At 49.3% G+C, this 13,392-nt stretch overlaps 1 protein-coding gene across 2 annotated transcripts in view; it reads left to right on the forward strand.

The window, feature by feature from the left end:
• The window catches only part of LARP4B (La ribonucleoprotein 4B), a 74,229-nt gene that overhangs the window by 27,769 nt on the left and 33,068 nt on the right, over positions 1 to 13,392 (forward strand). For both annotated transcript variants that reach the window (XM_056857275.1, XM_056857277.1), the window contains exon 2: positions 2,185 to 2,310. In XM_056857275.1, the coding sequence (XP_056713253.1) occupies positions 2,230 to 2,310 (81 nt within the window). In that variant the 5' untranslated portion in view covers positions 2,185 to 2,229. The remainder of the gene's footprint in view (positions 1 to 2,184; positions 2,311 to 13,392) is intronic.

Here is a 13,392-nt window from a genome sequence, read left to right on the forward strand (position 1 = left end):
AAACCGCATGCAAGTTGTCAGAGCTGACAGCCACAGTCATGGCCAGATTTACAGTTTTCATTGTATAAGATCTGAAGTAGATTAGATGGTAAATCTTAGGAGAACTGTTTTATTCAATTGGATTTTATAGTTACATTTAAAGAGGAGGCCTTTCAAGCATTTGCAGGGAGAGGGATCTGTTAAGGCTCTAAAACGGGCTAGTTCACATGCTGCTGGTATTCAGCGATCACCTATGTGAGGTGGGGAGCGTATGTTAGCTGCTACGCGGGTGTGTATATCTAAGTGTTCCGATCTTACAGTCTTTCCCCTTCTTTTTGGCGCGCCCTGCAGGGCTTATGTGCAACCCACGTATGCCCACACTGTGAGATCTGCTGGGGCCGGCGCAAGCCCATGCTTTTCTGCATGCCTCTTCTGCTGCACACGCAGCAGTTTGGTTGAAAGGGTTTTAAGGTATTTACACTGCGCTCTAGCATATCTCACGGTATGTTGTCATAGCAATTCATCGCCTAATTCCATGCTTGGATACGTTCCTGCAGCTCACTAATATTTGTTGATGAAGCCCGGGAGCTGTGAAAATTGCTGTTTCCTTTCCGAGAAGGAAACTTAAGAAGGAGCTTAGCTCTATGTGAGCTCGTTGGAATCATAGGGGAAGATAGTTAATGCATGTTATGTGTGGAATGCAGCTGTTTAATATTAGCGACACTGCAAATATCTAAGAGCTGTAATTCCCAGCTGTAATAGGTGTCAGCCTCGGCCTGCATGTATTTAGCCTGTTGCTCCTCAGTTTTTTATATTACATTTTTTGATCCAGAAAAAGTGCTTTTCAGTATTTAATACTTGTGACAGCGCTGAAGGGTGTGATGGCAGCAGTACTGTTTTACAGATAGAAAACTGAGGCAGACTGTGGCTAGCAAATTAATGGTGGAGCAAGGATCTGATCTCCAGGTCCAACCAAGCGTGCCCTCTACACTAGCAGTGTATGCATATGTGTGTATGACATCTGTGAGAGGTTATGCTTGCCTTTAGATAGCCAAGGAGAAATTTGTGAGAGTGACGCAGATTCTGTGACCTAGTTTGATGGACTTCAGGAGTGTTAGAATCTAGAAGTCAAGTCATTTTCAACTTAATTTCACAGATCAGGCTTTGGATAAGTGAATGGCAACATCCTTCTCCTGGTTTGGAGTTATAGCGTTGGCAGGAAGGATACTGTATCTTTTCAAAGGTGAAGAGAAACCTGGGAATACACACTGCTTACTAATCAAGCATAGAGTTATACCCTTCTAAACCCATTCCCTTCTAGGAAATTAGAAGAGACCCGTGGCTCAGAGTGGTAAGCTGCAGTAGTGCAGTCCAAGCTCTGCTCACGACCTGAGTTTGATCCCAAAGGAAGTCAGTTTCAGGTAACCGGCTCAAGGTTGACTCAGCCTTCCATCCTTCCGAGGTCGGTCAAATGAGCACCCAGCTTGCTGGGGGTAAAGGGAAGATGACTGGGGAAGGCACTGGCAAACCACCCCATAAACATAGTCTGCCTAATAAACGTCGGGATGTGACGTCACCCCATGGGTCAGGAATGACCCGGTGCTTGCACAGGGGACCTTTACCTTTAACTCTTCTTTGGATGACATTGCAGGTAAGCGAGTCACTTTTTGTGGCAAGTGCTGGTTGTTTCCATGAAGCGAACTGGGCACTTTGTCAGCTCTCGCTGTTGCGTATTATGAGGTGGGCATTACGTTACCTTTAAAAAGTTTACATTGGCATGGCTGAACAGTCAGCTCTCCATTTCCAAGCTTGCTATTGGCAACTTGACAACCGAAGAAGTTGCTTCTTGTTGTTCAGATGAGTAACTTTGAGGAAATGAATCCTGCTAAATACAGGAAACAGAACACAGCAGTTGGAATATACTACTTAGAAGCACAGTGGCAGCTAGAATTTCCAGCTGTACTGGGAATTTCCAGCATAGCTGTCAAACTTGTTCACTGGGAAACCTGGAATCTCCTAGCCAGTGAGGCTAGGAATAGTTTTCAAGGGGAGGACCCAATCAGATGCCTTTTTATGAAAGATCTAGTACAAACATAGGGTTTTTTTTTTTTAGTGTTCTCTGCTAACTGTTGCTTGATATTAAATTTGATCTGTCGCCCCTTGTGACTTAGACTCTTTTTGTTTGTTTGTTTTTCTACTTTGCAGCTTATCAACACAGTTCTCTCTGAGGAGCCAGAAAGTAGGCAGCTCATGACTTCTGATCAGGACACTAAAGTTGTGGCTGAACCGCAGGTGCAGCAAGTACAAGAAGTTAAAGACAGTTCTCATCTAGTAAGTATCGTAAACCTTGGCTAGCATTTTCCACCCATCTGGGAACTTAGCAACTGTTCTGAATTGTGACCTAGGTGTCCACCTTGGATACCAGCTCTTTTCTAAAGTGCCTCCACAGCAAACAGAAGTCTTCCGTATACTGACTCTTTCTTTCTTTCTTTCTTTCTTTCTTTCTTTCTTTCTTTCTTTCTTTCTTTCTTTCTTTCTTTCTTTCTTTCTTTCTTTCTTTCTTTCTTTCTTTCTTTCTTTCTTTCTTTCTTTCTTTCTTTCCTGCCTTTTTCACCATTTGCATCGAGCATATAAAATAGCAGCAAGCCCTCAACTTCCAGTTATGCTTGACGCTCAACTAGTTAGCGTCTGATTTTGAGGAGCATAATTTCGACATCCATAGAATCATAGAGTTGGAAGGGACCACCAGGGTCATCTAGTCTAACCCCCTGCACAATGCAGGAAATTCCAAACTACCCTCCCCCCCCACACCCCCAGTGACCCATACTCCATGCCCAGAAGATGGCCAAGGTGCCCTCCCCTTCATCATCTGCCTAAGGTCATAGAATCAGCATTGCTGACAGATGGCCATCTAGCCTCTTCTTAAAAACCTCCAGGGAAGGAGAGCTCACCACCTCCCGAGGAAGCCTGTTTGACTGAGGAACCACTCTAAATGTTAGAAAATTCTTCCTAATGTCTGGACGGAAACTCTTTTGATTTAACTTCAACCCGTTGGTTCTGGTCCGACCTTCTGGAGCAACAGCAGTAATCTGCCATATAAAACCAGAAAAGTTTCCAATATGATTTTCTTACTGCTAGTTCAAGGCAGTAATTCAGGGGTGGGGAACCTTTTTCCTGCCAAGGGCCATTTGCACATTTATAACATCATTCGGGGGCCATACCAGGTATAGATCTCCCTGTGGGTGGGGGAGAGGCTAGGGTTGCCAGGTCTCCGGCCACTATCTGGAGGTTGGCAACCCCAGGGGAGGCCATGCAGAGAAGGCCTGGAGTGCGCCCCCACTCCCCCCCAGGCGGGAGGGCAGCCAGCGGGGGGCCTGAGCATACGAGGCACCAGGGGGGTGCAGCCCACAGTCGATCAGCAAGGGAGGAAGGAAGGAAAACAGAGAAAGAGGAAAAGGGAGAGAGGGAGAAAGAAATGGAAAGAGGAGGAGAAAGAAAAGGACGAAGGGAGACAGACAAAGAAAGAGACAGAGAGGGAGAGAGAAAAGCCTTCCCCCCCACACACACACACACATCTGCCGGCCCCACGCGACCTGGCCCCAGGCTCCATGCCTTCCCACCCCCAGAGTCCACAAAAGGCCCCCCGAAGCCCGATCGGCTCCTGTGCATATGCTCTGCCGCCAGGAGCCGTGGGCCTCTATTCCGCCCCTCCCTCTTGCTGCTCAACAGCCGACAGGCAGCAAGAGGGGCTTACAGTGTGCCCCGACGTTCCTGCACGCTGTGGTGATAGGGGGCAGCCTTGGGGGAAGCGTCCCTCCTCTTGCCGACCTACAGCCGTCAGTCGGCGAGAGGAGGTCCAAAGGGCGCTGCAACGCCCCTGCAAGCCGTGGCCCCAGGAACACCCTCAGGGAGGGCCGCCCTGTGCTGCGCCTCCACGGCGGGGCCACGGAGCTCCCGAGGGCCACAAAAAATGTCCTCGGGGGCCGCATATGGCCCCTGGGCCTGAGTTACTTGAAAGCTCCATATTCCTCAATGTTGCTTCCACAAAATGAAACAATGCATTAACGGCTGGCCACCAAACCGTATTCAAGGCGCTCCATGTGACCTTTTCCATATAGATCCCAATTCTTGTTAGATTTCAGCCAGCAAAGCTTTTCCCTCGTGGATGCCAATACAGGGCAGCCAGGTAGGATTCATACCTAAGCCAACTATTTTGTTTAATGAGTGTGGTCAGAAGACTCATCTGCCCTAAATGCATGTCTCTGTGAAGGGTGTCCACTTTCCAGTTTGGCCCAGAATCACCCTGAGGTGGTCAGAGTGTAAGGAAGAAGTTTTTCCTTTTATGCCTATTGCTGCTGAGAGCTTCTGGCTTAGGCTTTGTACCTCTCTGTGCATCCAGTCGGGCAGTGACGTGCTCAAACAGCAACCCAAGAGGTTATTTGACAAAATGGCAAGGCTCCTAATGCAAGTTCGGGAGAAGTACTGAGACCTTGAAAACAGTGAAACTGGAGAGATTTTTTAATAAGGGAGATAGCACATTCAGGGAGTCGGGATAGTAGCCATATATGTAGCTAGTGTACCAGATAATAGAATGTCCATGTGAAGATACAAATATTCTAAATCCCCACTTCATACACATAAAAAGTGTATTATTCCAGAAGTAGGAAGCCAGAAAAGGTAGAGCATGAAACACGAGCTCATCTTGGCAGGATCTAGGTATGGATCTGTGTGCTGGGCAAAGGTCCTAAGCATGGGCACCCTGTAATCCACAAGATATGCCCAAAGGGGAAAGCAGCAGAGATGCTCAAAGGCATCAGAAGATGAGTATCCCACAACTACACAAACCCTGGTGGGTTAAACCCACAGTGCACTTGCAGGGTGTCCTGTGGGCTTGTGTGTATGTGTCAAGTACTGTCAAGTCACAGACGACTTACGGAGACCCTGTAGGATTTTCAAGGAAAGTGACTAGCGGAGGTGCTCTGCCACTGCCATCCTCTGCATAACGACCCTGGAATTCCTTGGTGTTCTTCCACCCGACTACTCACCTGGCATGACCCTGTTTAGCTTCTGAGATCTGATGAGATCAGACTAGCCTGGGCCAACCAGGTCAGGGCCTGTGGGCAAACCCAAGTGAAACACACTGGAGCCCACAGGAACTTCCAAGGCAGGGCTGAGCAGGACTGGATACAAAGCCCAGGTAGCTCAAGAGTGTTGTTTGTGGACAGGTTCTAGCACAGGTTTCTGTTTTTTTTTTTTTTTAAGTACATTTTTATTCCAGCCTTTTTCCAAGTTCAGAACTGCGTGTCCTCTCCCTCCTTTTTATTCTCCCAATAACCCTTTGAGGTCGGTTGAGCTAAGTGAGAGATAGGCCCGAGGTCACACTGCAAGTATCATATCAGAATGAGGATTTGAATTCAAGTGAGCGTGATGGGGTTGTGCAGAAATTATACCTGATCCTGCCCCTTCTTACCTGAAGGACAAGGGCATCCTTAATGACAGCTCCATCTCCCCCTCACTGACCCTTGGAGGCAATTGCAATTCCTATCTCCACCACTAGGGGGTGTCCTTTTCCTTCCGTTCTTTGCCTGCCGCCACCACATGGAATAGAGAGAGCTCTGCATTCTTTTTTCCTGGCAGGGCTCTAAGGTTGCTTATATTCCCTTTCCTGTTTTTCCTCCCCCCCCCTTTCTCTATTTTCTCCACTTTGTGCTTATCTATCTTCATTTTTCTCCCACTGGGTATCTTAAAAAGGGAACCCCTCTTCCTTTAGTTTTTAGTTTTTTACCTTGCTGCTTGGCATTAATGCTCCCATTTGGCCTCAGTCACAGGGACGGTGGTTCACATTGGCATTGGACACTGCGGGATCCTCATATGGGGAGTCGGCGGTGGTTATCCCCAAGCCACGACTGACTGCACGCTCAGCTGTTTGGAGGCAGCACAGCTCCGGGGAGGAGACCACAGGGTGCAGCCCCTCAGGCGTTGAATCGGGTGATGCAGTGGGCAGGAGTTTTGGTTACCAAAGCCAGCTCTGTCCCCGAAGGGAGCCGACAGTAAGCTTAGTGTGGTGTACTGATTCTCCAATTCTCTCCAGGATCAGATGAGCATCTGATTCCAGGATCAGATGAGCATCTGATTGTCAGCTCCCTTCGGGGCCGGAGGATCAGATGTGCATCTGATTCTCTCATCTGATTGTCTCCAGGATCAGATGAGCATGCCTATTATATTAGGTGCTTTGGAACACACGCAGGACAATGCTGCTGCAGTTGTCCCTCAGGGGAGAGGCTGTGGCTCAGTGGTAGTACCTCTGCTTGGCATGCAGAAGGTCCCAGGTTCAATCCCCGGCATCTCCAGTTAAAGGGACTAGGCAAGTAGGTGATGTGAGAGACCTCTGCCTGTGACCCTTGACAGCCGCTGCCGGTCTGAGTAGATAATACTGACTTGATGGACCAAGGGGTTTGATTCAGTATAAGGCAGCTTCATGTGTTCATGTGTGTGTCTTGTTTGTGGGCTTCCTAGGGGCACCTGGTTGGCCACTGTGTGAACAGACTGCTGGACTTGATGGACCTTGGTCTGATCCAGCATGGCCTTTCTTATGTACTGGTTAGACTGTTGTACCTGGGAGACCCAGGTTTGGAACTGCCATGGAAGCTTGCTGGATGACCTTGGGCCATTAACCCACGAGCTCAACCTAACTTTCCTCACAGGTTGTTAAGATAAAATGGAGGAGAAGAGAATGATGTAAGTTGCTTTCGTGTCCCTGTTGGGGAGAAAGGCAGGATATAAATGAAGTAGATTAAGTAAAATAATTATAATGGCAAGAGTGCTATGAATGCATGCCAGATGGGACTTTGGTTGTGTCCAGCTGACCCTAAGTGAATGAAGTCCCCAGTTTTGTTCCTGCAGGAGTGCAGGCCTGGTTTAAATAATTGCAGGGTGGTAATTGTCCATAAAGATCAGAGCTAAGAAGCACCATAGCCTTCCAAGTTTAGTGCCCCCCATTGTTCTAGTTGAAAGGCTATCTCTGCCAGAAACAGGAGAGGCTCTGCAGTTACAATGCTCCCATCCATTGTGCCATGTCAACCTGACCAACTAACGTAGCCCACTTGGCTCCCAGACAGAAACATCGAGATGACCCGTCAGAACAGACAACACAATGGCAGAGGAGCGTTTAAATCAACATGGAGGCACCAGGTCCAGGGAGTGTCAAGGAGAAGCAGAGTTACTATTTGGTGTTTCTCTGCCCATGCTTGCCTCTCTGAGGATGAAGCACATAAGTGGCCTTACTCAACAGGTGCCAACCGGACCTGAGAGTATGGGCCGTCAACCCAGAGACGTTGCAGGAAATGTGTCTGTTGTTCAGTTGTTCTCAGGTGGATCTGTTTGCATTTCTTCAGTGTCAAAGTTCTTCTCCATGTTGGCCACCGTGTGAACAGACTGCTGGACTTGATGGGCCTTGGTCTCATCCAGCAGGGCCTTCCTTATGTTCTTATGTTTAGTTATTTGTAAGAACAGACAGGTTCCGGCAACACCATCACCACTGAGTTTATGCCCCCCGAGAGCTGATTATGTGACTCCCGTTGGCTAAAGAGACTAGGGTATCAAGTCTGGTGGAAATAGCAGTATCTCCTTGGAGGATTCCAGTATCACTAATGTACTTACTCAAGGACTTGTATCTCATCTGGATCTGAAATCACTTTGGTTAGGCACATGCCGATAGAAAGGCAAGCGCTACTTTCAGAAGGGCTTTCTAAGAAAGTGAGACAGATTGTACTGTCTTCATAAAGAACATCTACTGCTCATGAAAGGCATATTCCAGAGGAAGGAATGGGAAGGACCTTCAGGCAAGGAATTCTGCATTCTCTTGGATTCTTTTATTTCTTCAGGACTGCTTATCTGATGGTCCTATATCTCAGCACCTTACACGGGCAGATAGCTATGCTGTCCTAGAGACACGCCATTTCAAGAAACCCAAATCAAACGATTCCTGGAAGTTTCCTCAATGTTTAATGTGTATGTTGACTCATCTAGCATCATGAAAACACTTGGGCGATGGAATAAGCTGAATGAAAGTCTTGAGATGAAGGTTCGGGCAATGCTAAACTTTAAAACATCCAAGCAGACAAGGGCCTGGGGGAATTCTACAGATGAGTGACTGAAGCGTGAGAAGAGGACAGATATTTTTTTTTAAAAAAGGCAATATGGGCAAGATAGTCGCAGTGGGCTGGATGTCTGTTCTCTAATCGTGAACTTTTTTAGCAGGACCGCCTCTCCCGATATACCTCCCAAACAGCGCTGTGCTCAGCTGGTAACAACTTACTGCTGTTCTCTGGCCCAAAAAGTGTCCAGCTGTCCTTGACCAGGGCCAGGGTCTTTTCAGCTCTGGCTCCGATCTGGTGGAACACTCTTATCAAATGAGACATGTTCCCTGTGGGACTTGGCTCAGTTCTGCAGGGCATGTAAGATCGAGATGTTCCACTGGGCCTACGGTTGAGGACAGCGACAGTTCCAGTCTAGCTGCCCCCCTTCTCTTGTCCCCCTTCTTCTTTCCCCTTCTCCCTTCCTTTCCTCTCTCTTCACTTCCTTCCTGATCACTCTCCCCATCACTGGTAATGTTTTGTGGGGGCGCTGTCTTTTATATTTGGTAGGATTCTTTTAATGTTAACGTATATGTTTAAATACAGTGTTTGTTTTAATTGTATATTTTGACTGTTGTCAGCTGCCCTGATCCAGACTCCAGTGAGGAAAGGGCGGGATAAAAAATCAAACAAGTAAATTGAGGGGAGTACCCCTGGGGCTACAGAGCATCTGTGAAGAGTGCTTTGAGCCCTCCGCTGCTGGGAGAAGATCAGTGTCCAAAGCTCCTGCCTCTGCAAGGGCACCTAATGGAAGCTTTGCCAGAGCAGCTGGCAGAAGGCCCTGTTGAATTACAAAAAATAATGGAGATGACAGGCATGAGGGAAAGGAGGTTCCTTCACATAGCAGCATTAGCATTTCTCCTCCGAGGCAAGGGCATCTCATGATTGGGTGTTTTCCCGCTGCTCCCAGGAGGCAGGACCAAACAGAACTTCCTGTCTCCTTGGCGGGAAGACCGCCCCAATCCTCAGTTTTTTGTCCTGCCTTGTCCGGAGAGCAGCGACCATTTCTAGCTCTAGCCTTAATTTAAAAAAAAAAAAAAAATTATCCCTTTGTTTCTGTCCGTTGGCGTGTACTTGTTGTTTGTTCGTCTCCTCCCCCCCCCCCGTTTCGTTCCCCCCCTCCCCGCTAGCGCGGGTTGGCCGGGGCCGAGGAGACCGGCTCTTAATCAAGATGGCCGACGCAGCAACGAGGAGAGAGGACGACCTCCTCTCCGTGGAAGACTATCAGGCCGGCGGGCTGGTCCACTCCGCCCAAACCCCCTCCAATGACCGCAACGACGGATCATTGGAAAGGGAGGGAGCCGCGGCGAGGTTTTCGGGCGAGCAGGAAGAGCAGGCGCCAGCAAAGAAAAAGGCGCGAAAATCGGCGCCGAAGGTAGCGCCGCTCCCCGGCGCTCATAAAAAGAAGAGACGCTCCAGCAAGCCCAAGATCGGCTCCTCCAAGCCCGCACCATCATCCACAAGGCAGCCGGCTCCAGTTCAGCCTGCAACCTCGGTGCAGCCTTTGAACCACCTTGGAATTCCGGTAGGGGGGCTCCAGGCGGGAGGTGGCATCCCCCCCCCTTCGAGCGCTGTGGGTGAGGGGAGAACATTTACCAATGAGGAGGCCAATGACTTAGTTAACCTGGCCCTGCAAAGACAATGGCAAGCCTTCCAAGCCTTTCAAATGAGGCTTCCCCCCCCCTTCCCCTGGGTGGTGCAACAAGCTTCCCCACATTCTTCTTCCTCCTACCCTAATAGTACTGATAGAGAGGATCTTGAACCTATCCCCTCTACTTCTTCTAAGTGGCCCACTAAGGCGGCCAAGAAGGCCTCAGTTCACACCACAGTACTTCAGGAAGAGGACCCTTCCTCCGAGGAGGATCAGTCTTCTGACCCAGGGGAGCGCGAAGAAGGCGAATATGACTCTGACGAAGACATCCCGCCTTCAGATGAGCAACAGCCAAGGCTGTTTTCTGGGGATGACTTTCAGAACCTGTTAGCTAAGGCCCTGTTGGCACTGGACCTCTATGAGGATCAGGAAGCCTTGGAGGAACCTACCCCAAAGCGCAAGCGGGGAGTGCAGGAGTGCTTTCCTAGGAAACGGACCCAGACTAACACGGTACCATTCCCAGAATTTTTCCTGCAGGCGGTCAAGGACGAATGGGACAATCCCACGTCAGGGAAGCAAATCCCCAGTGGAGTTAAAAAGAATTACATCTTAGCACCCCATGCCATGAGCCTTCTTAAGGTTCCCCTGGTGGAGGCTCCTGTTATAGACCTACAAAACCCTGGCCTAGTTCCTGAAGATGGTGCTGGATCCATCAAAGACCAACTAGACAGGAAAGCTGAGGCGTTGACTAAGAAGGCTCATGAGGCTGCTGCCATGGCCATCCAAACAAGCGCAACGACGTCCATTTTTGCCAGAGCCTCTTACCTCTGGATAAAGAAACTAATCCAGCTAGTTCCTCAGGAGAACCAACGCGTGGCTGCTGGCCTGGATAGGGTCCTCAAGGCAACCTCCTTGATGGCGGATGCCTCTCTGGACACAATTTCCTTTTCAGCCAAATCTATGGCTTCAATCACCTCTGTTAGGAGAGCCTTATGGCTCAGAGCTTGGCCTGCTGATTTCAAGGCCAAATCTTCCTTAATGGCCTATCCCATTCAAGAAGGGAGATTATTTGGTGAAAAATTAGACAAAATCCTAGTAGAAACTAGAGACAAACGTCATGTGATGCCTAAGCAGCTCAGAAAGGACAATCGCCCATCTGGATACCAGTCCTTTCGTGCTCCCAGAGCGCCCTTCAGGTACAGATCAGAATCTAGAAAAGGATCCTGGGGCTCAAATAACAACAATTCCCGATCATTTCGTAAAGGCGGCAGGTTCTTCAGGCAGGGTCAACAAACTCGCTCGGACAAATCCGACAAGTTTGCCAAACCTAACCCCCAATGACTCTACATTTCTTCATATTGGGGGAAGGCTGCAGGCGTTTGCGAGCAGGTGGCAACATTCAAACCCCGACAACTGGGTTATGCCAATAGTTTCCAGGGGTTACCTCCTGGAATTTTCTACCCCACCTCCGGATCGCTTCATCCTTTCCCCCCTTCCAGCAAAGAGGAAGAAACATCTAAGAACCCTTCAAGCTATTATCCATCTCCAGCAGCTGAAGGCCATAGAGGTTGTTCCGACCCAGGAAAGGTTCCAGGGAGTATACTCCATCTTTTTTACGGTCCCCAAATCAAATGGGGACTGGAGAGCAATCTTGGATTTGAAATTTGTCAACCGCAGGGTCCAAAAGAAGCGTTTTCGAATGGAAACACTGCGTTCAATTGTGGAATCTCTCCTCCCGGGAACCTACATGACGGCGTTAGACCTCAAAGAAGCCTATCTTCATATCCTTATCCACCCTATTCACAGGCGATTCCTCCGATTCGCTTATGCCCAGGAGCACTATCAGTTCAGGGCACTCCCCTTTGGGCTTTCCTCAGCACCCCGAGTCTTCTCCAAGATCCTCATAACCATCATGGCAATTCTCAGACAGGAATCCATTCAAGTCCACCCTTATCTGGACGATATTCTGGTATGTGCCCAGTCCCGACGCCAGTCCCTGGCGGACACCGCGCGAGTTGCGCAGATCCTGCAGGAACACGGGTACATTCTCAACTTGGAGAAGAGCTCATTGGAACCATCACAGAACATCATCCATCTCGGAGTTCACATAAACTCAATCACAAACTCTCTTTCCTTACCACAGAAAAGAATCCTCAAAATAATCAACTTAGCCAAAGCGGCAATACTGAACAAAAGATCCACCTTAAAGGCGCTAGCGAAGCTCATGGGTCATATGGTCTCAAGCATAAATATCGTTCCATGGGCGAGATTCCACCTGCGCCCACTCCAATGGCTACTCCGGCCATTTCAGAGAGACATTACCCGCAGAATACACAAGCAAATCCAAGTACCATTCTCAGTGAAGAACAGCCTTCGGTGGTGGACCAACCCTTCCAATCTGAGCAAAGGCCTACAGTATATACACGAAGATCCGCTGCAGGTCTTCACGGATGCCAGTTTGGAAGGTTGGGGAGCTACCCTCAACTCCAAAGTAGCACAGGGTCGTTGGTCACCACAGGAAAGGAAGCTCCACATCAACCTCCTGGAGCTTCGGGCAGTACGGTTGGCCCTGCTGGCATTCTCAAGGGACCTCCAACACCATCATGTCCTCGTGCGCTCGGACAACATGACCACGAAGGCGTACGTCAACAAACAGGGAGGATCCAGGTCCATGGCCTTTCACCAGGAGACGTCTCTGATCTTCCAGTGGGCACAATCCAACGTTCTATCGCTGAAGGCAGAGCACATCAGAGGGGTACTAAACACACAAGCAGATTGGCTAAGCCGACAAACGGTGGAAGAGGGCGAGTGGTCCCTCGACAACTTGACCTTCCAAGCCATCACAGACAGGTTCGGCCAACCCGTAATAGATCTCTTCGCATCCGCCAACAATCACAAGACCCCTCGGTTCTTTTCCAGGTATTACCATCCAAGAGCGGAGGGGACGGATGCACTTCTTCTTCCCTGGCCCCAGGGGCTGCTGTTCGCCTTCCCACCGATTCCAATTCTTCCCAGAGTCCTGCGCAAGATTCGACAGGAAAGAGCCACGGTTCTTCTAGTGGCCCCCTTTTGGCCACGCAGGCCCTGGTTCGCGACTCTCCGCAGTCTCTCGGTACAGGAGCCATGGCAGATCCCAACCACTCCAACAATGCTTCAGCAGGGCCCTCTAACCCATCCAAAGCCCCAATGGTTCTGCTTGACCGCATGGCTCTTGAGCGCTCAAGACTCTTAGCTTGTGGTTACTCTCAGGAAGTGGTAGGGACTATCCTAGAAGCTCGCAAACCTTCTACGCGTCGGATATACACGGCAACCTGGAAGGCTTTCGTGAGATGGGGACTCAGGAAGAAAATCGACCCCTTAAATCCGGGAGTTAGTAAAATTTTGGAATTCCTACAGGAGGGAGTAAGGCTGAAATTATCAGCATCAACTCTCAAACGTCAGATTGCAGCCATCTCCACTGTCATTCCTTCTATAGAAGGTGCTCCTACCTCTCAACACAGGGACATTTCTGCCTTCCTGAAAGGTGTCACACACATACGTCCTCCTACCGTCCACCGATTTCCCACTTGGAAGCTAAACCTAGTCTTAAAGGCTCTCACCTCGGCACCATTTGAGCCTCTGCGAAAGGTATCCCTTCAGTTCCTTCGGATGAAGGTATTATTTTTGACAGCTATCACTTCAGCCCGC

Source organism: Euleptes europaea, chromosome 11, assembly GCF_029931775.1.
Source record: "Euleptes europaea isolate rEulEur1 chromosome 11, rEulEur1.hap1, whole genome shotgun sequence".
In the NCBI taxonomy this organism is placed as follows: Eukaryota; Metazoa; Chordata; class Lepidosauria; order Squamata; family Sphaerodactylidae; genus Euleptes; species Euleptes europaea.